The sequence below is a fragment of the Chamaea fasciata genome, unplaced genomic scaffold (assembly GCF_029207755.1).
Source record: "Chamaea fasciata isolate MVZ Bird 193981 ecotype frontalis unplaced genomic scaffold, bChaFas1.0.hap1 SCAF_5, whole genome shotgun sequence".
NCBI lineage: Eukaryota > Metazoa > Chordata > Aves > Passeriformes > Sylviidae > Chamaea > Chamaea fasciata.
This window is the reverse complement of record NW_027094090.1, coordinates 68,347,117-68,374,773: the sequence shown is the minus strand read 5'-3', so window position 1 is coordinate 68,374,773 and position 27,657 is coordinate 68,347,117. Positions and strand designations below refer to the sequence as shown.

Sequence of the window (27,657 nt, the reverse complement as noted above, 5' to 3'; positions counted from 1 at the left end):
AGGATTGAAGGGGTTGAACTGATGTCTAAAAACAGGTGAAAGGGGCAACTGTACGGAATGATAACAAAAATTGGTCACTGCCATAAAGGTGCTACCAAATTAGTAGCCACTGGGTTAACATCTAATCCCTTAGCCAGAAGGGTTAAGATTTACTTAAATAACATCTGCATAATGGTTTTTTAAATGGCTACATGATTTAATAAAAGGTTGAATTAAATTTATTAAGTGGTTAGTAGAAAGCTAGAGCCACAACACTAGGAATATTTTCTCGTTTTTCTCTTTTGTTTTGGGAGATGCACAGGGCGGACAGGACTGGTGGTTCAGAAAGAGTTTGCTCATCCCTGCAGCATGTCAGAAGGTAGAGTAATAGAGCCCAGCTAAAGAAAGAAAGGAAGATACCTCTCCCCTTAAAAACCTGCAATTTGTGATGCAAATCAAAGGGAGGCAATCTACCAATTTTGAAACCTACTCTTAGCTCACCCAGGTAATTGCCATACGTGAGATTTGCATCAAAGATTTTGCTAAACTTTCATAACCAGACTACCAGAATTGTACAAAACTTTTGTGATCTAAGGTTCTGTGATTTAGGCCTGGGTCCTGTAAATGTCTACTGAGATTTTCTGGACCTGCACTTAATTTTGGCCAAATATAGGTTGAGCATCTTAATGATTTGGGGGTGAAATAATTGAAACTTCAGTATTTGCAGTGATGATTATGGCTAAAAAGACTAGAACAACAGCTCTGAACATTCCCAAATTTGGAAGTCTGAAATTCACATCTGGTTAGAATTTTTAGATGGAAAGATTTTATCCTTTAAAAAAAAAAAAATAGACAACTGATGCTGAAACTTAAACAATTACGAAATGAATCCCTCGGGAAATACAAAACATGGTATGGAGGGGTATGGGGTTTTTTGGGGGGTGGGGTTTTTTGTTTGTTTTTTTTTTTTTTTTTTCCAAGGAATTGATTGCCTTGCTTCTCACCTTGATGTTCTCAAGTCACACTGTTAATTCATGTTGCTCCAGTTGAAAACACGCCGGGAGCAGTTGTACAAATGCGCTCGGCTTTGGGGGATGACTCGCGTCTGAACGCCTGCGGCTCGGTTTTATACCATTTGGGGTTTTTTGGTTGGGGTTTGTTTTTGTTTTTTTTTTAGAATCCTTTTTAAAAATACACAGGAATTAAGCAATTTCCTTTACATGGTGCCTCAGCCAAAGCCCACTGAAGTCACTGGGAAGACTCCCACTGTTTCTTTAGCCGGCATTCAGATCTACCTTGTGTTCCCTACGGCCCAGGCTGCTGTGAGTGTCTGTGGGGGTCTGTCACCATCTCAGTTCTTCTAGAAGGGCTGTCCTGCTGCACTTCAGTTACCATGGAATAGATTGCCCACATTATTAGCAACGGAATTATTCTGGATCAAAAATACTTCAATTCCAGAATTGTCTCTGTGTGGGGGGGGAGCTGCTCTGGAATAAATCTCAGGCAATGGCTTCATCTGCCATAGCTGTGCTTGCTTTCTGCAGGGAAGGTGTTTTACACAGAGGTGAAAGGCTGTAAGGTGAGTGAATCTCTTTTTACATCAGCCCAGCCTGACTTCTGTGAATCTTTCCTGAATTGTTGTTGTTCTGATTTATAAAATGGAACCAAAACATCGATATCCTCCCCAGACCCAGTGTGCAGAAGTCCTTGCTGTGGGCTCTGGCCACGCTGCGGAGCCCACATTCAGCTCTGTGCAGGTGCAGTTCTGTGCCTGGGGCTTCACTGGGACACTCTGTGTGTGCAGATCTGGTGACAGGATTGTGGCCCTGGAGTGAGGGAGCACAAGTGTTGCCCTTTGTTTAGGGATCAAACCTATCCACGCTCACATTTTAATGGGAGCCCTATGTGGAGATGCTGGAGTAATCTGGAGGAAAAGCCGTGTGTCGTTGCCTTTTTGCACTACTCCAGATGAATCGAAACACTCGGTAAATTAACTCTTTTTACCATGTGTGTATAGGTCCTGTGAGTGGACTTGGAGCAGACTTCAAGGCTGAGATCTTACAGTTTCTATATATTTTTTATGGATCTAACAAGACCTGCAGGTCTAAGCATTTTAAGCTCGTTTTCCAAACTGTCATGTATTACTCTTGTTTTTTTTATCCGTTCCTTTAACATCCTATCTTTTCTATTAATGTGAGGACTGCCGAATTCACTACACAGATACAATATTAATTCCAGGCATTTCACAAGACAGTTTTTAGACATTCACCCACATGATGATGTGTTAACTTTAAAGCACGTACTTCAGAAATAAAGAAGGAGTTAAGCCAAAAAAAAAACCCACCGGGTTTAAACGAGACTTATTCAGTCCCTTTCTTTGCAATACATAAATTCATGTACAAATACGGAAATAGCAGGATGAGTTAGTGTGTTTCCCTGCCATTTTTTTTATAACCACGTGTGCTGTTACCTCTCTGTAGCATGTTTGTTACACAGAAATATATGGCATTTCCCATGAAAAATGTAAAAAAAAAAAAATTTAATAGATCTTTCCTTTATAATGGAAAAAAAAGAAGTTTTTATATCTGATTTCAGGAGAAACACTTCTGTTTCCATAAATATAAGGACATCTTTTGTTACCCACAAACAGAAAATCCGCCACTTCTCTGTATTACTTCCTATTTTCAGATCTCTGCTATTAGTCTGTCCTAAAGGCTCATATCAATTAAAGCAGGTAAAGAAGCTTATCATTATTGGACTTGGAGAAATCTGGTTGAAAACCTGGTCAGACATGGTTTTCTGCCAGCAGTTAATCCACGCTGAAGAGGTGCTGCCTCAAGTGTGTATCACCACATTATTTGTTCCTTCCACCTCCACCCCACCTGCCTACAAAAGGCTTATTTGTTCAGCTTTGCCCATGTGGTTGCTTCCTAATCCTGTTCAATCAAAATTATCAGTTATTATCAGTAAGGATTTGTTTTTTTTTTTTTCCTTAATATATTCTGGATCACAGATTTATTTCAAGTTAGAACGTTGTCATTTTCTTCAAATGGTGAAACTGGAAAGTTGAGGTTCCCGTCTCAGTGAGATTTAGCTCTCGGTGAACTTGGGGTCTGATGTGGTTTCCTTAGCCAGATTCTCCCTGTATCTGAAGCCTGCTTTCTTAGTGGCATCTACACACTGAGGTAAAAATGTTCATTAGAAAGCAAAGAAGTTAGGACTGCAAACAAATTCTGTTTAAAAATAGCAGAGAATGTATTTTTCCATTATAGGGGAAAAAAATGGAAAGCAGATGGTAGGAATTTTTGACAGTGGGACTTGCTTTATTCGTTGGTAGAAAAGGGTTTGTCTTGGAGGCTCCCCTTGTTCTGTGAGTAGGTGGGGACGGAGAGATTCATCCCCTTCGTTGCCTAAATTGTGCTGTGAACTTGCACACCCCTGGCATGTGGTTTGGGCTGGGTGCTGTAGGGCTGAGGGGCCATTCCCATCTGCCTACAGCCTGGATTCCAGGTTCAGCTAATTGAAATTAGCCCCCAGCAGCTTTAATCATCAGGAAGTCCATTGCCATGGTGCGTTCCGTGATGCCAGCTGGGTTGGGCAGAGTCACTGTGTGATGGCTCCTCTGCTGCTCCAGCACCTTCTCTGTGTGTTAATGTTCATTGCCCTCTCTCAGGCGCTTGCAACATCTGCTCAGCTCAGTGTTCAGCCCCTCGCTGCCTGGCGTGGAAGTCATTCTGCTTCCTGAAAGGGCAGGGGAAGAGGGAGGGAGGAAAAGAGCTAATGGCCTGGTGCAGAGCATCCCTTCTTCCAGGCCCTCTCTTTCGTACTAAATTTAGCTGCTGTGGCCATGAGCAGGCTTGTGCTCGGTGGCAGCAGCACAGTGTAGTCCCTAAACCAGCTCTGTTTCCTGCTGATTGCATGTTTTGCCGGGAAGGATGTGGCGCAGGACGCGAGGCAGGATTAGGCAAGGAGCACGGGCGATAGTGGAATGACCCTAGGGAGAGACAGGCTGGTTCTCTCTCAGCTCTGTCCAAAGGGAGGTAGCTGTGACCTGTCGTGTAACAACAGGCTTTTCCTTCAGCGTTGGAATCGCGCTCTTGTGCCATGGTTTAGTTGCCTCCCAAATTGCCTGATGCTGAACATTTATTAAGGACTCCGTGGTCAATGTTTGCGGTTTTGACAGAAGCAGCTGACACTGGTTTAAAAGGAAATATGTCGTAATGTTACCTCCAGAGAGCCACGGAGGAGAAACTTTGGACAGGATTTATACTTGAGAAAATTCTGTTTTGACATAGTCGAGAGAGGCAGGAAATTTCTCCTGCGACTTTTCATTGTAATGTCGTCATGAGAGCAGCATCTTTCTCCTCTTGAGAATCTGTCTGTCCCTGCTGCTAATTCCCCACCTGAAATCTTAACTTAGCCTGGGTGACATGAGACACACTTCAGCAGCCATGAAGAGAAGTGTCAACAGCCTTTCCTGTGGTAAGGATATTAAGAAGAGTCCAAGTTGTCTGAAAGCCTGTTTTTTTTTGCATGAAACTTGAAGAAAATGAGGTCAAGGTTCAGGTAGACTTCGGGGATTTACAGTGGTGAAGGAAATCTTGCCTCAGTGCAATTAAAATTTAACTGAAGAAATAACTTCTGGTTTGTTTGGTTGGTTTTTCTTTCCTGTAAGATTTCTCCTCTTGGCTTCAAAGGTCTTCGAATAAAGAATTATATTGCTGCAGTCTAGCTGAACAAAAAGCAATGAAACAGCATGTGACATCTACAGTTCGTACAATCATACTTAGCGTGCTCATTTATCACATGAAATAATCAGGTATGGATTTTTTTTTTTTTTTTAAAATAAATATAGACCTGAAGTTTTCTGAAGACGGAGTTGGCATTTTGGCCAAAGGGTTGTATGAAAGCCTCAGAGAATCATAACCTCCAGTGCAGAGGGGATCCATGTGGCCTTTCCCAGTCTGCCCTCAAGGCTCAGCCGGGTCCTGCTCCTCAGCCATCAAAGCTTATTTAGGCTTTTGCTATCTGTGCTGGGATGGCTCGATGATACTTAGCATGGACAACTACTGCCTTATGTTTAGAAATTAATCCTGTCTTTCTGGATGCTGAGGATTTATTTACTCTTGGCCTAGATTTAGTGTCTGTGTGTGCAATTGAGAGAAGCTTCGTTTGTTCTTCCCTTGTTCTCTGAAACAAATGTCCAAAATCTATAGGTTAAAAAAAAAATACAACCAAGAAGATTGTTGTGTGGATAATAATGTTCTTTAATGATACAATTTGCCCTGTAAATCTGTGTCAGGGAACAAAGCACTTGCACCTGGGATTACCCTCATTGCTGTACAAATTGGCTGGCAGAAGTTGAATAATTTGTGGATATGGGCAACATAGATATGTCAAGTGTGTACATAATATATGAAAACGCAGATTGTATCACTTGTGCTAGATTTTTTTGGCGTAGAGAAGTGTGGTGTGGGGTTTTTTTGGTTGTTTTTGAACAGTGGTCTAGATTGCATGCCTTAAATAGCATCATTTAGGAGGAAAAAACCAAACGCCTGGAGAGACTGACCACTGAAGACTTGCTCTGTCTTTTTCCTCACTGCTTTGTCAATATATCTGGTAACTCCGGTTTCCCCACTACTCCCTTTCCTGTTTGCTTACCCATCCTTACCTCCACTAGGCTGCTGCTTGCTTCTTGAGCTGAAATGGTTGGAAGTCCTTGTTGCCAAAGCTCCAGTTAGGGAAAATAGTAAGAGTGTAAGCCATCCCAGTTCCATTAACTCAGCAGCTGTGTGGAGCTAATCAAATGCCTCTGCTCACCCTGAGAGTCACTTTTGCCTAGGTTTGGCCCCCAGTGGCTTCAGGTGGCTCCTGGACTTTGCCCTGGGCAGGGGGAAGAGCACTCATGCATTCCCTTTTGCCTAGAATGCTTTGGGATTGTGACTCCTGGGGACAGGGCAGTAAGGAACAGGAGTTAAATCCCTGCAGTTGTTCATTAAACCCGGGGCTTTGGCTGGATGGGAATTTGCGGTCCAGTGTCAATTCAAAGGAAGCGATTACCACTGACTCCCATTTACTAACACAGGTGTAATATTTACCAGCCAGCACTGGCTTCAGGATGACCTTTTTGGATGGTTGTCCTGGGCTGATACACCACTTCTGAGATCAATGCCATGCTGTGTGTTTGGTGCAGTGCCTGTTCTCATGAGTATTAGAGATAAATTAGTTCAAATTAATACAGGACAAAGGAGCTTCTAGATGACCCCTTGCATAGCAATGAGCTGTAGAACAAGATTAGTGTTGAGCTGCCTCTCTATGAAGAATGGAGGTGGTTTTATCGAAGTAATGTTTCAGATGCAGCTGCTGTTGGCTGACCAAAAGAAATCTTCCAGTTTTGGTTTAATCAAAAGGACTAATGTTGCTAGGGTGTGAGGGTGGAATAAAATGGTTTTCTCTTAGGAAAAAACCCTCTACCTTCATTGTATTAATAGCACCTGTTTTCTGAATAGTGAAAACTCCGTCTCTCCCTCTCATCTCTAGGACTCTTCTCTAGGGCTTGCTGAAGTATTTGGATTTGCAGGTTTTTTCTGAAGTCTGCAGAGCTAGAGCCCTTAGAATTTATATTTCCATGGTGGGGGTGAAAGAACCCCCACCACCTTCAACAAAAAAAAAAAAAAAAAAAAAGATTTTTATGCTGCTTCTGACATTCACAGCTCTTGAAGGTAAGAGCTCCACTTTGCTGCTTCTACAGACAAGGGGCCTTGTGGTGTTTCCTCTTTTCCTCTCACTTGTTCTCGTGGGTGTCTTGTGTTTCCTTTCCATCCTCAACAGTGAGATCTGATTCTTTTTCATGTTCTCTGCTGTATCTGTGAGGTAGCAGTGTTCCCCATTTTTCTTCTCTCCCATGCTCTAGAGAATCTGTGCCCCTAAATTTTCACCTGTCTCTTAGTAACAGGATTCCTCATTCTGTCTCCAAACCAGGAGCTCTGTGTCCATCTGATAATAATTTCTGATGTGCCAAGGGTGGTATATGCATCTCTCAACAGGACTGATGTTTTGTTAGTTGGGTTGTTTTGGGGTTTTTTTTCTATCCATTCTGTAATTACAGGCTTAGCTATGCCCAAGTGTATTATCATGCTGCAAGGTATCACAGGGTATGTCACCAGCCAGGTATTGCAGGTAATAGGAGCAGGTAGTTCTGCTCCCTGAAGATACCAGTATCTCTGTTTTCCGTGTTTGCAATTTTCAGTGTTCAGCAAAACCTCTCTTTCTCGTCAGTAGGAATGTACATGCTTGCTCACAGGGGTTTTTTTGAGCTTAGTTCATGCAACATCAGATATTAAGATCTCACCTTTGTTTTCACATACTTGCAGGTTGAGGTGAGTTTCAGCGCAGGTTTCTGATTAACGCTGTGATTTTGGGTGTTAGGATTAAGTTGAAATGGAGATATGTAACAAGTGTATGTGCATACATGGATGCACGTGTTGAAAGGTAGCAGAGCTTTGCTTGGGAGCCTGTCCACTCTTTCACCTACACCATTTAAGCCAAGAAAAAGTTTTAGGTTTCCATCCAATCCAGGCTTACTCTGCTTTTGAATGTATTAGCGGCTTTAATATTTCCACTCTGGGGCCTTGGATCATTGTACTACAATTCCGGTTTGGACTGGGATCGGGAGAGGAGAAGCTAAATAAATTTAAAAGTACATTTTATTTTTTGTTGCAGCTCACAGAGTTACATAATTTTAGCACTGGATTGAAGGCAGGAGGCAAATAGGGCGGTCTGTAGTCGACCGCGTGACAGCTGCAGTGTGTTGCGTGGATATCATCCCGTCACGCGCCCGTGTCTAGCTCTGATTGGATTCTCCTGGTGTGAAGACTCACACTTGCCACCAGTGGGATGTCCATCTGTCTGAGCCTGAAAGCAGCTCAAGGATGCAGGCTTTAGAGGAGGAGTCTGTGGGATGGCATCACTGTGCCGATGAAGTCTGGTGCACATGAGTTCTAAAGCATCCGGTCTGTTTCGAGGGATCCTTTCTTGCACTGCTGCGTGGTTATGAATGCAGAGATTACTGCTGAATTCTCCCATGGTGGCCACTGAGGGAGCTGGACACTCAGGCGGTTTACAGACATTGGGGGTGATGTTTCTGTGGGGTTTGCCAGGGTTAGGAGGGCCGGTTATTCTCATTTTAGGTGATTTTAAGGACTCTCAGCAGCTTTCTGGTGTAACTGGAATCTGGCGAACGGGTTTTTTAATTTTGGTTGCGGGTGTGTAAGGAGTGGTGCCCATTCACTTGCTGTGCAGTGAGATTATAAATCCCTCATAAATTGTTTGTAAATCACTTTGGGATCTTTCTGGCTGACAGGCAGGTCCTGTGTAAGCACATCACCCAGCCCTGCAAAGCCCAAGCCTTAGGGAGCTAAACCGGCTGCCAAAGCAGCAGGTGTGTCAGCTCAAAGTTACCCGTGAGGAGCAGCTGTAGGCTTGAACTTTGCCCGTTTATTTGCTCAAGGTTTTATCTCATCCTTTATTATACAGCCCAGTGAAAATGAGTATTTGCCGTGTCAGTTAAAGCGGGGCCCTGGAGTGGCAGCTCCGTGTGTGCTCGGTGCCCATCGCCAGTGTCGGGGTCAGGCCGTGCTTCCTGTGCCATCAGAGGAGATAGGGACACCCTGGGCTCTGGGTAGGGTCATTGCTTTGGTACGCTCCACTGGTTATTTTATTTTAATTTTATTTTTATTTTTTTTATTTTTAATATTTTATTCTATTTTTATTTTTTATTTTTTAAATTTTAAATTTTAAATTCATTTATTTTTATTTTATTTTTTATTATTTTTTTATTTTTTTATTTTTATTATATTTTATTTTTCTGTAGCTTTGTTGTTGTTACTGTTATTCTGGGGGTAAATTTTGACGTCAGAGCAAGGCAAGAGCGCTCCACACGGAAAGCTAGACTTGCATTTTGCTTTTAATTTTCCTTCGTGGTTGTGCAAGTGGACAGGAAAATCAGTATCAGAACAGAAATTTCTTCCGAATCAAAGGCCAAGTGCAGAGTGTAGCAGCACAGTGTGCTGCCGTGCTCGAGATTGGTACTCTGAAAAAAACCAAAACAGCAATCCTCACCGTGAAAAAACCCGTGTGTAGCAATTTGAAAAGGCTATTTTTGGGGTAGCTATTTTATTTTAGCCAGATTGCATGGACTGAGGGAAATGTTTACTAACATTTGTTAATAGTTCTGGTCTTCAGACCCCTGGCAGCAGACTTGGAGCCAGGCAGTGATGAAGTATTTTCTGCCTAGTGCCTTATAGGAGGATGGAGTGGCATCGGTTTCTAGGGTTCAGGACTGTTTGGTGCTGGAGTTCAGGCATCCATATCCCAGCACTGGTTGGGAATTAGACATGTGTAATGTAGAAGTGACAGGACTGAATATGCAGGAGACCATATGCTGGTTGCTCAGAAGACCTGATCTCTGCCTCAGCTTACCTTGAGCAGTTCATTTGACTACTCCGTGCCTCAGTTTCCCATCTTATCTGCCGTGTAACTTATCTCTTTAGCTGTTGAACAATTCTAAATGGGACTGCCTTCCACTATTCAAAAGCACTGTTCTACTTCGACACAGTGTTAATAGTAAATGTGAACCGCTATGGTCTTTGGATAGTCAAAATAAATTTAGGAGAATTCTGGTTAATTTTTGATTTTTCAACTGTGTTACCAAGGGTTGATCTTTGGACCTCTATAACCAAACTTTTTCCTTAGCTGCTTTCTGTTATTCTGCCTTTCGAAGGACTTGGTGGAAAAGAAAGCAGTATAAAAATCACACAACCGGTTTGGCAGGTCCTGTATAAACAGGAGAAACGCCAGGAAAAGTCTTATGTCTTTGTTGCCAGGTTAAAAAAAGGGGTTAATTTCCTCCTAACGAAAACTTCGGCCATGGCTGTGTGTGAGGTGGACTGTGGGGATGGGCACGTGGTGGAAGGGGCTTGGGCTGCTTGCTGGAAGAACATTCCCTCAAAAGCTGGGAATATTGTCTCAGTCACCTTCTTGGCTGTAGGAAAAGAAGCAGCATTTTATCCTGGCTCGTGTTAGCAGATTTGTTTTTTTTTTTTCCCTTTCCCCATCTCCTCTGACAGTCTCACAGCTCAGCTCTGGTGTTAAACACGCCCTTGCTTGATTAACTGGGGGTGATTGATGTCCCCCTGTTTTGCTTTGCTGGTAGCAGGAGAGAACTGCTGTGCTGGTATTTAAGATTGTGTAGCTGTGAGTTGGGATGGGTGAGGAAACCTGCCTTCCCAAATGGATCTGTGCCGTTGCATAACCGTGGGAAGGGTTGGAGTGCCTCTGTCCTGATTCTTGTGGCAAAGAGGAGGGATGTGTTTCTGGAACGGGTTTGAAGCTCTCTTCTGATTGAGGCCATCTCTGCTGCCACTTGTGAGCGGAGAGATTTTGGTCGACGCGTTGACGAGGAGGAACGTTAGAAATCAGAAGTTCCCACGAGGAGGATGTTTAAAATCAACGCTAAAATGCAAAGCGAAAAGATGCATTCTGGGAGCTTTTGCAAGTTGTCCGTGTCGTTTTACTCCTCTTCTAGTTCATCCTTCTGTTTCTGGAGCAGCAGCATAACCCCAGAAACACGGCCGCGTGGGTAGAGGGCTGAAATGGGATTTAGGTAACTTGCTGCTTCTTCCTGCAGCTCTGTTCCTAACTGTAAGGTAGGATTCAAACAGCCCCTTCCTCTGGTGCTTCACTGTCTTGACTGTTTTGGCTTTGAGCTCATCAGGGCTGTCCTCTGGTCACTCTTCCTGGAACACTTTGGGCAATGGCGCGGTGTTTGTCTGCTTCTGAGTGCTATGACTGTATAAATGTCAAGTCCTAACAGTGGGGTTCACAGCCAAACAGAGTTCTTGGGAGAATATATTGTTCTCTAAGGTGTCAAAGTAGGTTTTTCCTCAGCCTCTGTACCCTGAATGGGTACCTCATCTGCTTATGTTTTGGTGCCTCCACTTGTAAAGGTGAATGTAATAACACTTCCCTTCATTGCGAGAAGGTGCCAAAGGTGGTATAGGACATCTTTAAATGGTGTAGTAATAAGGACCATGAAGGAGCCTTCAGATTGAGTTAAGATGGGCTTGAGACGAGCACTTTACTCTCATTTTTAAATATGTCTGAAGCTGACTCTATTTCAGCTGGCTCAGTTCCCAAGCTTCTCACTTCTGTAGTGAGGCAATATTTGCAGGTCAGAGGCAGCCTTATGGTGAGGGTGGAGTGGCTCTCGCTGCAGTGTCCATTCAGATGCGAACCAGCCATGCTGAGCTGTGAAAACAAGCCAAAGATAACCAGAGTGAAACTTCAGCACTTCTGTTCTGCCAGGAACAACATCATAACCGATGCTTCGGGATTAGGAGCTAAAACAAAATAATAATTTGAGGAAGAACAAAAAGCAATGCAGAGGTTGAAAGGAACAATTAAAACAATTGGGGAACTTAACGAACAGGAAAAGCTATGGCAGAAGGAAAGCAGCTAAACTGAGATTTGTCACAGGGCTTGACACACCTGTGGGCCTCAGCATTTATCCCATTGCCCTGTTGGCACAGGCACGGCAGTGAGGGCTGTGGTAGTGCCACTAGTTGTTTTGGAGAGTCACAGCAGGTCTGGGAGCAGGCAGACTTGTGTCCTCACCATTTCTCTTCACATCTCTTCTGTGGAGCTTGTTTTATCCTGTGCTTTGCTGGCTGGCATCTGCTGCCCAGCCCTGTACAGCATCCCTAAATAGGAGGTGATCCACTTCTTGTTCCTCTTCTGAGTGCTGGGAGTGCCCCTGGAATTTCCAGAGTGAAGGAATAAGGTCTGTGTGGGGTGTACCCTGTCACATGGACAGGTCATACCTGGAAGGCATCTCTTGTTTTCAGAGCACTTGGGAAAGGATTGCTAATAGCTCTCCTTATGCAACAGAATATTCACCTGCTTAGTTCATTACTTATTAGCTCCAGGCAGGGACATGGCAGATTTCTTAATAGCAATGGTCAAATCATTAGAGTGTGCAGCGTTAATGGAGGAGAAAGCATTTAATAAAGAGCTGTCACTTGACCCTGTCATTGTCCGTGGAATATAGACCATACTGTTGAATTCAGGCTCTGCTCTTTTCCTGTCATCTACCACTTCTTAAAAGTACGTCTTGCTCAGGAGCTTCAGCTTCTCTTTGAACACATATGAAAGCACATCTATTCTTCTTTTGGATCAGATACGCAGTACCGTGACCGGCCGTTTCTGTACAAATATATTTAAAAACCCCTGAAAGTTCTGCCAATCCTGATGGTCCTGTGCTGGAAGGACCATGTTTTACAGGAAATAAAAAGATTTTACTATGCCTCAGGCTATCTCCCAGGTGGTTTGTTTTCTTTTTCCAAGCAGTATTTTGGTGTCTGATGAGCAGGAAAGAGTTCAGTTTCTTCTGCTTTGCATTCTCATACCATTAGACTGCTGACTGGAGAGACCTTACAAAAGCTGCCAAATAGCTTATTTAAGAAAAATAAATTTAAAATCCAATTTTTTGTACGGGCCGACCCGCTGCAGATTTTGTTTCTTTTTATGTAACTTGGCTTCTTCCAGTGGTCTCCCAATGCATCTTTGTTTTAATCACAGCTTCTTACTAGCTTATCATTCTGCAATATATCTTCCAGATTACCTTCTCTTCCCTCTGTTTTTATTTCCTTTCGGATATTGGGCTGTATCTGTCCTTTCTTCTGTCCATCTCAGTAGTTCCTTTTTTCCTTCCTTACAAGCTAGATCATTTGACTCGTGTAAAACTCGCCTGTCTTGCACACATGGGTGTGTGTGTGTGTTTGTGATGCAGAATGAAGAGCCTGCAAATGTGCAGGGTGCAATATTCTAAGTGAAATCCTACCAGATGTTTTATATATACTCTCCTTTGTCAGCGAGAGTTTCCTTTTCTAGTCACGCTGATCTTAATGTTGTTCACATTGAAGTAAATAGCTGGAGTAGGTGAAAGAATAGGGGGAGAGGAAGATTGTCATTTGATGTTTCTTCCATATCCAGTTTCTGTACAGTAGTCAAGGTCAGTGCAAGTATGGCCCTTTCTAGGAACTCCCTCTGCATTTAATGTATTGGGAGTTGAATAATCTGAATTTTCGAGATGTTTTACAGTGGCAAACATCTGTGATCTCTTGTTTCTGGAGTAGCTCATTAAGACAGTCTTTGAGAATGGGTGTTTTATTTGGCTGCCTTCTCTCATTGAGGATTCTGTTTAGTTTTACTCAAGTAGATCTGCCCATTTTTTCACCAGCAGGCCTTATTATAGCTGTCCTATTCCCAGACTGGCCTAGATTCTCTCTGGAAAATTGTTTTTACCTACTTAGAGGTGTTTTGGAACAAGGGGATGCGGCACACCTCCCTGCCATGCTGTGTGTGCTGGGTTACTGTGGCACTACTTGAATCTTGAGGAGCACCAAACTGTAAGGTGCAGCGTTAGACCTCTGCATGGCACTCCCAGGTTTCTCTGGGCATTTGGCATTTCCTTTCTCATGGAAAGTCTGCCAGAAGTGTGAAGTGTGGAGAAATGCTGTGGTGGAAGTGCAGGGGTGCTGTGTATGCCAATAGTAAGGAGATAACAGATAAGGAGAGAAGTAAGCCTGAGTTACTGGAGAAGAAAAAGATTGAGGTCCATGTGTGGATTTTACTTCCACCAGTGTAAATTTGGACCAGAAACGCTGTTTAAAAATAAATAAATAAAATTGACCGAAGAATTTTGCAGGTACGCGTGGGAGCAGGATCCAGGCTGTGCAATGGGACCAAGAAGGGTAATTTCTTATATTTGTAAGTGGTATTTTTAAAATGTGTGTTTCAGGATGTTGCAGCTCCACAGGAATTCTGTTTCCATCAGTGATGAGGGTCAAAAGAAGCTATGACTTTCATGTGAATTACTCTCCCATGATTTTTCCACTACTTAACTGATGGGCAATTAGATATCCCAGGACAGTGGATTGAGTTGACCTCGTCTGTGTGACAGTTCTGACCTGTGATTTTGTGCTATGTAAATATTTGATATCCTCTTTTGTGAAGGACCCTGCTCACGGTAACTGTAGCTTCAGCAGAGCTGTTCAGAAAGCAATGCACATCCATGGTAGGAAGATCAGGAACGATGATTGTCCTTGGATATGTGTGTGGATGCTCAGTAACATTGCGACTTGGACAGCTCAGTAACGCAGCCGAGCAAAAACGCTTGTGCCACGCCAGCCCTGAGATGCAGAAGAGGAGTTTTCCCATAACACATGACAGGGCAGTTCCCTGTACACCATGTTTCTCCATAGCCTTCCCATCTCAGTTTCATGGCCTCCAGGAATCTTGCCCTGAAACGAGCACATGACTGCAGGAAAGGGTGTTCAGGGTATCAATTCCCACGCACACAGGCAGGGTTGTACAACCACCATATGTTACAGGCATGAGGCTCCCCAGCCCTGCCTGGTTTGGAAAAGGGAACACAAAAAGTGCAGTGAAATATCTCTGACGTGCAGCTAAGCCTGGAAAGTTCTTCGCTTTGCCTTCTTTGCTTCCGTGCTGCTTACTCACTGGCCGCAGTACTTCAAAGCCTCGTGTGGGGTTTTTCTCCCTAGCTGCACAATTAACTGTCTCCCTTGAGCCTTCTGTGCTGCTTTGTGTGGAGTGAGTGTACCAGCAAATCATGGTAGAGATGCCAAAGGGACCCTGTGGGTCACAGTGGTGGCCCAGCTTTTTCCATGTCCTGCTTAAACAGAGGTGAGTAGCAAGTTCCTCAGAGGAGCACGGCAGTGACAACCCCAGGATGCAAATTTTGGAGTTGCATGTTGAAAAGGGCTGGGGGCAGATTGTTCCTTAAAGTCAGGCAGTTGAATCTGTGCTTGACTTCTGCCTTGAAGTAGCAGGTCGGAGGGGCCGAGTCCCAGCTTTGCTGCCTCTTCTTGGAGCCTTGCTGCAGAAGGGTGGGTGGATAGATAAGGCTTTACTCCCGTTTGGACTATGATGATTGCACTTCCAAACTCTGAACCAGAATCTGCCTCTAGTGTATCTTCTGCTTCCTAGCTGGGGTATCTACAGATAAAATTCTTTATTATACATGTAAATGACAGATCCTTTAATGAACTGTACTGAGCTTTTTGCCTTAGTTTTATCTTTTAGTTTTACCTGATTCTATTCTCACATAGCCTGTTCTATTCTCTATTCCCCCACATTACCAGCAAAGAAATACTTTTTGAGCGTGTGGTTCAGCTGGTTTTTTTGCTTTTTGGATACTTGCTGATTTGCAATATTTTGGAGTGCTTATACAATGATGCTGCTGTATCGTGGCATTTCCAATGACTGCATTGACCTGCCTTTTCATAGCACTTGAGTGCATTGGTATTGCTGCCTGTATAATTTTAATTTAATTAGGACAGTGGCTGTAATCACTGTAGGAGAAGCATGGGCTTCCCCACTGTCTCCTCTCCCCTTCCCATGGCACCTCTGTGTTTGTTTTTTATTTCCTTGAGTAAGGATTGAGACGTGAGAGGAGAGCCATCACCTGCCCCTGAGCAGGGAGGACAGGCTGGAGGGAGGAGTCAGGGAGGAACCGAACTTCACAAAATTGCTAAGGTTACTGACAAAATCTCTGCTCTCTTCCCAGGGAACGAGATGTTAATCTTTTCCCAGTGCTGCTTTGCATAAGGTCCATTCCAGGGAGCTGTGTTTGTTTTAATTTCTGTAATTACTGATAGTGTGCTGATTATGCTGCTGTAGATTTGACGTGAATTGCTATATTAATGGGATCAAAAATTAGGAGATGTCTGCCATGGAAATTAAGAAGACGAGAGCAGCTGGGGGAAGGGAGGGAAGTGGAGAGTTGAATTCATACCCTGCTACTGCAGAGCTCTTGTTGGCTTTTTTTGGAGCCTGAGCCTTTGTCCCTGGCAGAAGTTGGAGTATGCAAACTATAACATTGACCAAGGTCCCCAAATGTGCTATACACTCTGTTGGGACTCTGATTTCCTTCCTGCTCCCTATGTTAGACCATGTAACTCATCTCATAGTGGTCTTCTGGACTTCCATATCCAGCTGTGGTAAACCACTGGTAAACAGCGCATCTGCCTTCCTTCCCTTTCCTCTTCTCCTCACTTGCTTCCCTAAGGATTAACTTACTTGGATCTCCTGCTGTTTTTTTCCCCTGTGCTGCTCTGTGGCTGGTTTGCTGTCATTGCCCTGCTGGGTGCCCAGAGGTTCAGGGCTTTCTGAATTTCTCCTGTAATCACATCATTTCCCCCAGGCACCCTTGTCTCTAAGGCCCATTTTCCCCTCTGCTATACTCGAGCCACCTACTCTTACGAAGATCCACAGTAGGAAAACCAGACACTCCCAGGCTCCCCCTGGCTCCTGCTCCCTTGGCCTTGGTCTTTTCATTTCATGGCACAGGTACGCCAACATCCTGGGGAGGCAAATGTGTGTCAGCTTTCACTCTCAGCTCCTTTCTCCCTATGTGGTATCGTTATGTGCGGTAGAGGAGAAAGTTTTTATGCAGTGATTAGGGTCAGCTGCCTTTTCTGTCCAGCACAAGGTATTTGCAGATCACGTTGGCTGTTTTAGTTTCCTGGAAACTGCTGCATAGGTATTGCATTTTTTGGCTTTATCTATTAAAAAAGATAGTTTTACTATACCACTCATCCAGCTACTGAAATAATCATGTCACTGGCACAACATAAGAGCTTGCTTAGCAGACTTTCTTACATATTTTATTTTTCATTTCCACAAAAACATGGGTATTCTTTGTGCCTGCCATCTGAGTGAACTTAGTAAAGGGACAAAAAGACTATCAGATGGCAAGGCTGTTGCTTTGGAGTTTAGAAGGGTGAAATTATATCAAAAGCCTGAAGCTATTTTTATTTGCAGCTTCCCTCATCCTCAACTGTTAGACTTCTTTTAAATTGAATTTTGATACTTTGATTTTTTCATTAATATTTTTATTTCAGCAATATGAATCATCTGCATTCCTGACAGAGAAAATTCTGTTCAGGTAGATTTTGTCAGTAAAGGATGTACCCCAGTTCTTGGAACTGAAATCAGTGTGTGCTCTGATGGCTTTGGGAGTCTAGTCAGCTGTTGGATGCACGCCTACTACATAGTCATGGTTTTATCTATGGCATTCTCAGCAGCTGAATATTTAGTAAAGAGAAAGAACTCAACTCAACTTGATTTTTAGCCGTGTGTTTCAGCCTTTCTCTGCTCAGTTGGGCAGGTGGAAAGCATGTCCCACTCTCAGCAGACCTGGCTGGTTGTCCAGGTGGCACTCTTGGAGCACCAGCCACCAGAGTAATCCTCAGGGAAGGCCTTCCATAAAAATTGACTTCACCGTAGCTCTTCAATTACTGTGAGCAACGTGAAATTTCATGGTGAAACTTTCTTGACTCAGCGTGAGCTGAAGAAACCGATCAAAAATGATGACACCAAGCAATATGCTGTCTATTTTAGTCACCTCTTTGTGGCTACTGGCAAAATTCTCAGGAGTTGCTGTTTTGAAATTTCTTAGCTGGTAATTGTTTGGGGCTGAGCATTTGGTCACTCGTAGGTTTGGATGTTTATAGAGTCCCCTGGCAGGTGGTGAATATGGAATGTGGTAGTACCAAGCTCTTTCTTAGCACTCATCACCAAAAATCTCACAGGACCACATCAAATGTGTATTGATTTAGTTTCTTTTACGGGTAGATTAAGCTGCAGCAAGGCTGTTTGCTCAAGAACACGCGAGGTTCCTGCAGGTTCTACCAGCACCACCTATCCTTCCTTCCAAGCTGTGGCTTGAACAAGCCTACCATTCTTGGCCTTAATACAAAGGGAAATATTAAACTTGACTAGTTAGGAAACGCTTTCAGAAGAAAAAAAAAATCTTAGTAGCAGAGTATCTGGTTGCATAACCTTAGAATGAGACGCCCAGCCATGTTTTCGTTTGGTGGATTTCACGGAGAGAAGCACCGGGCAGTTCTGGAGTTGCGAAGATCAATGCAATCCGTTCTCAGCGGTGTGAGCACAACAGGTACCTCCTGGAGACGTGACTCTAAAAAGCCTGAGACAGCCTGGAGGAGCACATGTGACCCTGTGCCTTGCCTGTGCAGGCCGGGCACTGCGTGTGGCTGAGCACAGAGCAGGGGCAGCTTGTCGAGCTAGACTGGTGTTGGCACCACTGCTGCCAGCCGCCTTACTGCCCCATGCTGCAAACAGGGATTAAGCTCATTTTTTCCACAAGCCCAGGGTCTTGACCTCCCTCTGCCATTACCATTCCACACCTTTTGGAAATCTCAACAGGACGGTTAAAGGGCAGCTCTTTCAGCATGCAGTTGTTAAATGTATCGCCCTTGAGAGGCACACGCTGTCCTTTTTCAAGACAGCTTAACTCTGAAATTGCTTAGCTCATTTGAGCTGCGTTCTTGCTGTAACTCAGGTTGTCTGTGTGTCTAATAAAAAGACTTACCTAATGTCTGTAAATTGCTTTGATATTTAGGCTAAAGGTGCTGACAGAAAAATGCAGGATTTGCAAGAGAGGGCATTTCAAAGGCACTAACAGGAGTCGGATAGCTAACTCCCCTTCGTGCCTTGTAAAATGCTTTCTGCAAATAGTAATTCGCACCGTTCTGTGGACATCCAAGATGTGTGGGAAAAGTAACTGCAGTTCCATATCTTGTTTGGTTTTGGCTGTCCTGTCCTTATGAATACTAGGAAACAATTAATCAAATGCATTTGTTTAAAACAGTAAACCTCAATGAAACTGTCACGGTATAAATCAAGTTATGGTATGCCTTTAGGAGATTGATCGGTAAAGGCGGCACGTACTGGAAGCCTAGTGCCTTGGTTTGATACAACAGCTCCTGGGTCTTGAGGGAAGTGGACAGGTTCTGGGTTTAATTTCATTTTCCACCTGCTCTTGGGCAGTGAGGAGACCCTTTGAAGCCACTTTGTCTTTGCAGCGGTGATTCAGTGAGCATGAAATGTGACCTGAGCTTGGACTGCATCCTGCATTCTTCAGGAGGGCGGAAAAGGACTTTGTGTCTCCTACCTATCCCCTAGTGCCTGTTAGCAGAGGCAGGCATCTGCGTGGCTGTGTTTCAGAAGTGTTCCTCCGTTTATAAATATCTCCGTGAGCAAGGCGAGCAGCTCCAGTGCGGTTCGATTCTCTGCGCTGTGGATCACAGCAGGAAATGCTGGGAAGTGCCTGGTCTCCCTCCTCGCCAGGGGTGCTGTGCACCAGGGTGAGAGGTGCGGGTGGGCACGGAGAGCCACACCTCTGCGAGGGGAAGCACAGAGTCAGCTGGTCGGAGTTGGGGGAAGTTGGAAAGCGAATAATGCCTCGTAGCTCCACAGGTGTGTCTTTCATGGTGTCACAATGAACGTCCCTGTTTGGGAGCTGTGAAAAACTGAATTCCTGCAAGCTAAGGGGTTTGCTGTTGACTGGACAGTGATGACTAGAAAGAAACTGAGTTCGTGGGAGACAGGGACATAAGATTGAACTATTTTTTATTAAAAAGTGGTGAGCTGACAGCTGCAGGGGCCATACTTGCAGAAATAACAAAGTGATGGTGGAGTGAAACAGGCCTGTCTTCTCACTCCGTCTAAACCTATAACAGTTGGTTCTCCACATGCTGTCTTCTCTGCCATGTGGTTATGGGGTGTTGTGGTGGGACTCCTGATGTTGAGGCTAAACTTCTGGTTCTGCCTGAGCAGCAAACAGCACCTTGCAAAAGAATGAACTGGGCTTGCTTTGAAGCAGTGGCTGCAGGACTTTCTAGGTGTTCCCTTTCTTTTTGGATGTCACCTAATCTGCCTGCAGAGTTTTTTGCAAACCTCCCCTTCCCTTTGCTGGCAAGGGTGCTTACATTACGTTCTGCAGGTGCCTCGATCAGCCTCAGTCTATTTTCCTGTCTCGTGGCTGTGGTAATGCTGTGGTTTGTCATGGAAGCAATTACCTTCTCTTGGTCCAGCACCAGATTTGTCTTTTCCGTTTGTTGGAGATCAAGGTCGGGATGAGAAGCTGCACTCGTACCATCCTGCAAATGCTCAGAAATTACCTCAGTAGCTTCTTCTGCATCCGTATGTGCAGGGATGTAAATCCATACTGTTTGCACTGGCATCTTTACATGTCAGTAGCATGGTTCTGGGGAACAACGTGCATTACCTTCCAGGAAGCATATGATGATGGGTTCTTTAGCGTTCCTGTAAAACTGTGGCTGTGTTTATTTACAAAGGGTATATTTTGTGCTATGATTGGAGTACATGATTGGAGGCTTAGAAAATGGAAGAATTTTCCCGTCAGATAACGTGAAGTTTCATTCTTAGATTTCTCGTCAGGCATTTTCATAAGTAAAAACCTAACTGTGACAGTGATGAAACTAACACAACGCTCACAAATTGCCCTTTAATTGACTGTATTTGGGTTCAAGTTAAACTACTTCAAAGAAGGTAATAGTAACTCATTTAGCAAGAACAAGAGTACTACGTTAACTTGATGGTAAATAGAGTAGTCTTTAGTGATGTGTTTTTCTGCAGCAATGACAAAAGTTATTGATTAATGTCTTTAAAATGGTAGGAAGGAGTATAGTGCTAAACTCTGAGCTTGTTCAGATCACGACTGATTTGTTAGTGTAAGATGAAGTGGTTTTGGCACTTCAGTGGTATTCATGCATGTATCGTGGAGTTGCTGTCAGATTTTCACTGACATAAAACCCTTGGCATCTCCCCACTTGCATGTCACTTCCCCTTTCCTCCCCTGGCAAATTTCTGAGAAGACCCTTGGAAACTTCATGGCTCTTTTGAAGATTAATCCTGCCAGCCTGCAAGGCGCTTGTCCCCCCTGCAGCACTGGGCAGCGCTGGCCACCAGTGTTCTGTGTGTGCTCAGGGGCTGCCTGGGCAGCTGGTGCATCTCTAGTGCTGCTCGCATCACCAGGCACACACTTCCTTCCTTCCACCCACATCCACCTCCTCTGCCGTGGTTTCATACCTCTGTCCCAAAGTTCACGTTGTCCTCTCTCTTTCTCTCCCTCCTCCCCCTCCCCACTTTCTTTTAACAGCAGGAAAGAATTTCGTACACACCTCCAGCGAGCCCGGTACCAAATTACGATTCGTCACCACTACATGTCCCAGTGCCTCAAGCCATCAGGATGGAGGAGGACACCATCAGACTGCCAGCGCACCTGCGTGAGTGTCAGCACGAGGCTGCCTGAGTTCTTGGACTGAGGAAGGGGTGGGGCAGGGTGGGGAGTTATTTCTGGGTTTATGGAAGAGAGCAGGGAAGTCCCTGGCTTTATACTTTTCTTTCTTTTCTTTTCTTTTTTTTTTTTTTTTTTAATAAGCTCTAACTAGTTTTGTTTTCCTAGCTGTTGTTTTTAACTGAAGAAAATTACTCTTAAATACAGTACACTGAATCTCCCCTCCCATCTCCTGCACCCCTTGTCAAGCATTTCTCATGACAGGCACAAATACGGAGGGTTGATTTTGACGGGAAGCGCTGCGTTTCCTTCCACTTTATTGGAATCGCTCGCTTACGTTCTGCAGCACAAGGTCAGAGTTTCACCAGCTGTGGCAAGTGGGACGCGTTTGTGCTGTGGCTGTTTTCAGGTTCTGAGGGTCTCAAACACTTGTGTTGCCCAGGCTCTCTAGTGTAGAGCATGAGTGCTGCCAGAGGCAGTGGGAAAGGAGGAGGGGAGTGATCTTAGCTGAGCACAAAAGGATGCTGCAAAGGAGGAAGGGCACATCGCTGACATTGGAACAGAAACTGGAGCTGAGGGCAAGGTGAGAGCCAGGTACTTCCTTGCTGAGATGATTTAGTGTTTGACAAGTAGGAAAGGCCAAGGACTGTTGGCCAGGGAGAGGTGAGTTAGGACGGGGACAAGAAGAGTGGAATTTTCCTTTTTGGAGGGGAAGCAGTTCGGATGGAAATAGAGATGTTTTAAGTAAACTTTTGTCAGGTGTTACATTCCTGGGGTACTTAAACAACAATGAACAAGAGGGCCAGGAGCAAACAAACCTTTGTGCTTTGCCCTCTGACAGATGGGTTTGGGATTTTTCTGGGGGAAGAGGGAGAAGTCCATGTTTATCACAAGACACTCTCATTCCTGTCCTCAGCTGTCTTCCACACACACTCCTTTTCTGGGTGCAAAATGTGTTTAAAGCATTCCTGTAGTGCTGTGCTCGCTCCCTTGCTGGCCACTGAGTTACTCTACCCCACGCTGTGTCTCACATGTCCTGCGTGGCCCAGTTTTCTGTGCTTCCTGGTGGGAATGACAGCTGCTGCTGTAGTGTTTCTGACCGTGTCTGGTCCCTTCCTGAGCATCCATGAACTCCCAGGCTTGGCTTGCACGTGTGTGTGGCTGCTCAGCTGCTCCCCTGGCCCGGGGAGGAATTGGCTGCCACACTTACAGGGCATTTCTATGCTTAGCCCAAAGTAGGCACAAAAAAACCCGACACAGAATCAGTTCTTCTCCCTCCTGCTGCTGTTTATCCCCAGATCTTTGGGGTTTTTTTCCTCATTGCAATAGTTGGTACTGTTCACTTCTGCTGTGGGGTGCTAGCTGTCCACTCCACAGCCAGGATCACAGCTGGGTTTCCAGTTACTTATTGCCCTCCCCTCTGTGTCTGGCAGATGCATAAGGCAGGGAGGCAGAGGCTCTTGATACCAAAAGTGGTGGTACATATTGTACCTGCTTCCTTCCCATCAGCTAGCCAGCGTGCTGGATAGTGTTGAATTTATGAAGCTTCCTCTCAGTGAAGACGTCTTTCACAGTATTTTTAGAATGTGACCCAACCTTTCACCTTGACTCTTGTTTTGGTTTTTGTGTTCTTTTGGTTGGCACATTTTTCAACTTGCAAGGCTTCTTTCCCTTCGGTATTTCCACACCAGTCTGACTTGTTGCAGTGTAAAAGCACAGATGATTAATAATGAAATCTCTGTGAAACAGCCTTCCATAAAGTTAGTGTCTGAGGTCATAAACAACATGGGACACATTTACATAGCCTTACTAATTGTAGTCAATGGCGGTGTAGTATTTTGTAGCTCAGTATGCAGTCATTATTGACACAAAACACTGCTGGCAGCCAGCAGACCACCCAAACACTGGTAAAACCACTCCAAGTGCATAGCCTCATAGCTAGGCCAGGAGCAGCCATTCTGAACTTCTAAAGCAATCTCTGGTTTAGATTTTTGTTGCAGAACTTCATGCAGCAACTGCTGTGTTTAGGTCCAGTAACTGAGCTACAGCATGTGCAGAAAGATTTCTGTTCTTCACGTAAAAAACTTAAGGGATGAGGAGGATATAAGGTCTCTAGATGTTCTTTTAATGCTTAATTATCTCCTTATTTGCTTTTTTTTTCTTAAGTGCCCTATTTATAGTTTGAATTAGTCAAGCTTCAGTTTCCAACTATTAGATCTCATTATCGCCTTTCCTGCTAAATATTGTCAAAAGACTCCTCCTGATATAGGTGCTTCTAGATAGTCACTTCTTAACCTTTTCTTGGCTAAACTGGATAGGAAGAGAGGTTCTTTAGGCTGTCAGTCTTCCTGTTAAGCTTTCAGATTTCAAATCCGGTTTATATCACCTCTGTGAACTGTCTCCCACTTCGGACACCCTTCTTAAAGTGAAGACAACAGAAATGAAGATGATATTCCAGCAGTCTTGCTAATACCATGTTTAGAAATAACTCAGTTCGTTTTGGGTTTTGTGTAGTGAGGTTTTAAGAGGTATTAATACAGGGTTTTTCAGTTCCTGCATGGACTCCTCTCTTTTTGTTTATTTTTAGAGATGTGTCTGAGATACAGCTTTGATCTTAAATCCAAACTGCCTCAGAAGTCAGGCAAAGTAACTAATTTGTAGTTGAGGCTGTGTGTGGAGGCTGGGTTTAGATCTGCAAAGTCCGAGGATTTCCTAGGTCTGAGGTTTTGTTTGCTTCCATCCCCGTGGTAGTTTTTGTTGTTAATGTGGAGCATAATAACTTCTTTCAGCCCTCACTCGTTCCAGTGCAGCAGAGAGATGTGGTAGATTCCTCCACTCACACACACACAGAGCCCATAGGTTGTCAGGCCTCCTCTCCTTCTGTTCCCATGACATTCTGATGGCCTTCAACAGAATCAAGGCAGGGTTCAGTCCCAACCCACACACCTTCATGTAGCTGTGCTGTAGGTGCAGCTGAGAAGAGCAGTTGACCCGAAGAGAGACCTAGAGGCGAATGTTTCACATGGAACATGTAGAGCACTCTCTGGATTCAGGCAGTTTTATGCCTTCTGATAAGAAATTTCACTGTTTCTGATATTCCAGATCACTCTGAGAGCACCATCAGCAGCAGTGTTAGAACAATAAGTAGAGCAACTTCCTTTGGTGTGATAAATCATTTCTCACTGCTTAGTGAGCAAATAAACCTCAGGTAGGCTGAGCTGATTTTATCCAGAGACTGGAAGAAGAAGTGCCGTTTGGAAGGGTGGAATGCAGACCTCTCTTTGCTACAAGCTTCCTTCTCTTCGGTCAACAGAGCTAAAATTATGTAGACAAACACCTTTTTCTGGGGCTGATGTGAAAGCATTTTGCCCTTCTCACGCAGCCTTTCATGTTTCAAATAGCTGTTTTCTCCCCAGCCAGCCTGTTGTGTAGAAATGCAGTGTAATCAGTCTAAACTTGAAATCTCTGGGATAGTAAGACTCATTCCTGGATAAAACATACTCTTCTCTGGTGCTGCACTTCCCTGTGAGGGACTTTGGACCCATCCTTTTAATCATACTTGTCTGCCTGACATCCAGTAGGATCAGCAACAAAATACCCGTGGGGAGCTGGGGCATATCCTTTCCTACATTTCAGATGTGTAGTGAGAAAAGAGTTGCTCTGTGTCCCTGGTGTGTCTGCCATGGTGACTCTGCAGCAGGTGTGATCTCCACTAGACTACACTGATGTCAGATAGGAGGAGTGTTTGGAAAATGGACGTTTTTTACTGAGGATTGAAGGAGAAGCGAGTTCAGCTCGCACACCAAGGTGCTGCCCTTGCTGCCTTTTGGGACCTTGGACACCTTGTTTTAGCTCCCCCACTGTAAAATGAAAAAAAAAAAAGCCACGAGTGCAAAGACTCTTAAATGTTTTGAAAAATAATACAGAAACTGCCCAGGTATCGTGATAACGAAAAATGCAGAGTTAGGTGGAAGCCCTCTGGAACCATTTACATACCCCTTATCTCTGGGGAAACACTCTTATTTTGCCACAGAGAAAGTTAGTGGGGCTTTGTGGTGGGGATCTGTATTTTTTAAATTTCATTTTTATTAAAGCCTATCACTTTGTCTCATCTGGTAAAAACGTCATTAGCTACTTATTTTATGCTACGGCCAATACCTTGTAGTAAAAAGTTCTTGGAGCTGGAGAGAGGATACAGCATGGAAAAGATGGATATGAGAACCCTTCCCTGTGTCGATTAATATTCTCCGAATTAGGGAGAAAACAGCCTTTTCCTTTTTTGTAATACACAAGATTAAAATAAGGGGGTTCGCCTGCTAAAGCAGCAACTGTAGATATGTGCTGCAGGCTTCATGGTTTTCTTTTGTCTCCTTCAATATAAACCTTCTTCAGCAAGAGAGACAGAAGAAATCCCAGTGCTGAGAAAGGACTTGTTGCATGCTTTGATCCGGTGCAGCATCATTCCCCTTTGCACGCTTAGGTTGATTTGTACAGTTTGATTTTTATATCTGAAGGGCATCTTCTCTTGGGAACGTGTGTGTGTGTGTTTAGGGAGAGCGATCTCACGGGCAAGGATTTCAGAGTTTTTTCTATCGATACAAACATGAAAATGAGTTCATTCGTTCCTCTGAACTAATTACTCTCCTTAGTGTTGGCATCCTTCACGTGTCTGCAGCCCGTTGTCATAGTAAGACACGCTGCATATAGTTTTCTGTGCACACAAAGCAATTCTTGTTGGCAACAACTAGTTTTCCTCGCTGTTGCCTTTTTTTTCCTGAACCCCTAACAGTTTGCACTGATGTTCAGAGTGCAGTGGTGCACTCGGGATGTCACGGTACACGCATCACCTCACAGGGGAGAACTTTTACTTTGGGACTGCAGTGTTGTCTTGACTCCACTCACTTTTGGGGCATTCCACTCACTTTAGGGAAGGCTAAAGATCTCTTTGTAAAATAATTTGAGTGCTTTTTGTTTCCAGTGTAGGCCTGGCTTCTGGTTTTTGGTCTTCCAGGTCACAGCTGATTTGGATAAACTTCACAGAATGCAGACCTGGTCACACAGAGCTAGTGAGATCACTTTTGTTATTTCAGTATCTCCGTGTCCCTTGTTGTTACCCTCTATTCTGCTTCCCTCGTTAAGGACAGAAAGGAAATTTTAGTTTTCTGCAATGATTATATGAAAGGCCTTTAAGCTTTTAGCGAGTGTTTCACAGGAATCTTTCTGCATGGCTGTTTGTATTGTTATTTGATACTCCGATTTGGTGGGAGCTAGTTCAGTGGTTCTGTGTTGGTTTAGCATCTTTGTCACCTTAGCTGTACCACGTACTGCAGTGAAGCTCTGTGTGGACATGACTAGTAGGGTAGGACAGGTTGTTGGGCAGTTTCTTTAAACTAAAGCGTTTATTAGACCTGAGGGCAGTTTGTTACCAGTTTCTTTCTTCTGATCAGGCATTGTTGCTTATATGTATCATTTGTGTTTTAAGGGCACTAGTTTTCTTTTTTTTTTCTTATTAAAGGAATGCAGGAAACAATTAAGAGAAGGAGGAGGAAACAACAACACTCGGGATTGCCAAGGATTCATTTTTTTTCTGTATAGTGTCTATTAATTATGCTCCTCCTTTTATTAATCCTTTGGCACCTGTTAATTATTCTACAATTTTGGCTAGCAGCTGGAGAGCCACTTTGAAGCATTAAGCATATTGTTGTTTAGTTACTAGAATATTCAATGCACTGAACTGAAAGTATGCAGCGAGATGGGAAAAAAGCCCTTTACCCTAAGCCACATTTAGAGCAGCAAGCAATAAAAATATTTGCTTTGGAAGGATCTTAGTGGAACAAAACTGACTGACGCACATACGGGGAAAATAAAATAAAAGCTTCATATGACAAAGGGACTGGGAGAGGTGGCCAGAATGTCGAATGAGTGGCTGAGACTAATCCTGGTCCTGCTGAAGTGAGTGGTTAAATTCCCACTGATTTTCGTGGGACCTGGGCTGGCCTCTTTCTCCAAATGATTGGCTTCTCCTAGACCTCTCTTTGCTCTTCTCTGATGTTAGGACCACTTAAGCCTCGTTCTTCCCTCTTACGGCCCTTGCCTTTTCCTCTAATCTGCTTTTTACCTTACATGTCACCAGTACCAGCCCACTACAAAAAAAAAAAAAAAAAAAAGAAAAAAGAAAAAAAAAGAAAAAAGATTAAGCCTGGCAATGACACTGGTTGCTAACACCTTATTGCAGTATTTAATCTTGATGTTACATCTTTGTCCTCTGCCACAGGCTATTCTTGCACATTTTTATTGTGAGCTCTGCAGAGAGGGTCCGTCCAGCAGTGCCTCCTGGTCTCGCAGTTTATGACTGTTAATAATCTACAGACTGGAGTGTGGAAATCCCAGCCAGCCATCCTGTCAGCCTCAGTGCCCATTACTCTGGTTAACCCCAGAAAAACTCCTTCAGGACTCTGAGCTGTGTCCAG

At 44.1% G+C, this 27,657-nt stretch overlaps 1 protein-coding gene across 3 annotated transcripts in view; it reads left to right on the top strand.

Moving 5' to 3' along the window:
• The window catches only part of ETV6 (ETS variant transcription factor 6), a 120,109-nt gene that overhangs the window by 21,281 nt on the left and 71,171 nt on the right, over nucleotides 1-27,657 (top strand). Inside the window, exons 1-2 of one of the 3 annotated variants that reach the window (XM_066184316.1) lie at nucleotides 18,008-18,022; nucleotides 21,050-21,176. In XM_066184316.1, coding sequence (XP_066040413.1) covers nucleotides 21,140-21,176 — 37 coding nt within the window. In that variant the 5' untranslated portion in view covers nucleotides 18,008-18,022; nucleotides 21,050-21,139. Of the gene's footprint in view, nucleotides 1-18,007; nucleotides 18,023-21,049; nucleotides 21,177-27,657 lie in introns of those variants that run through there. The other 2 variants (XM_066184315.1, XM_066184314.1) reach the window with 2 other exon arrangements.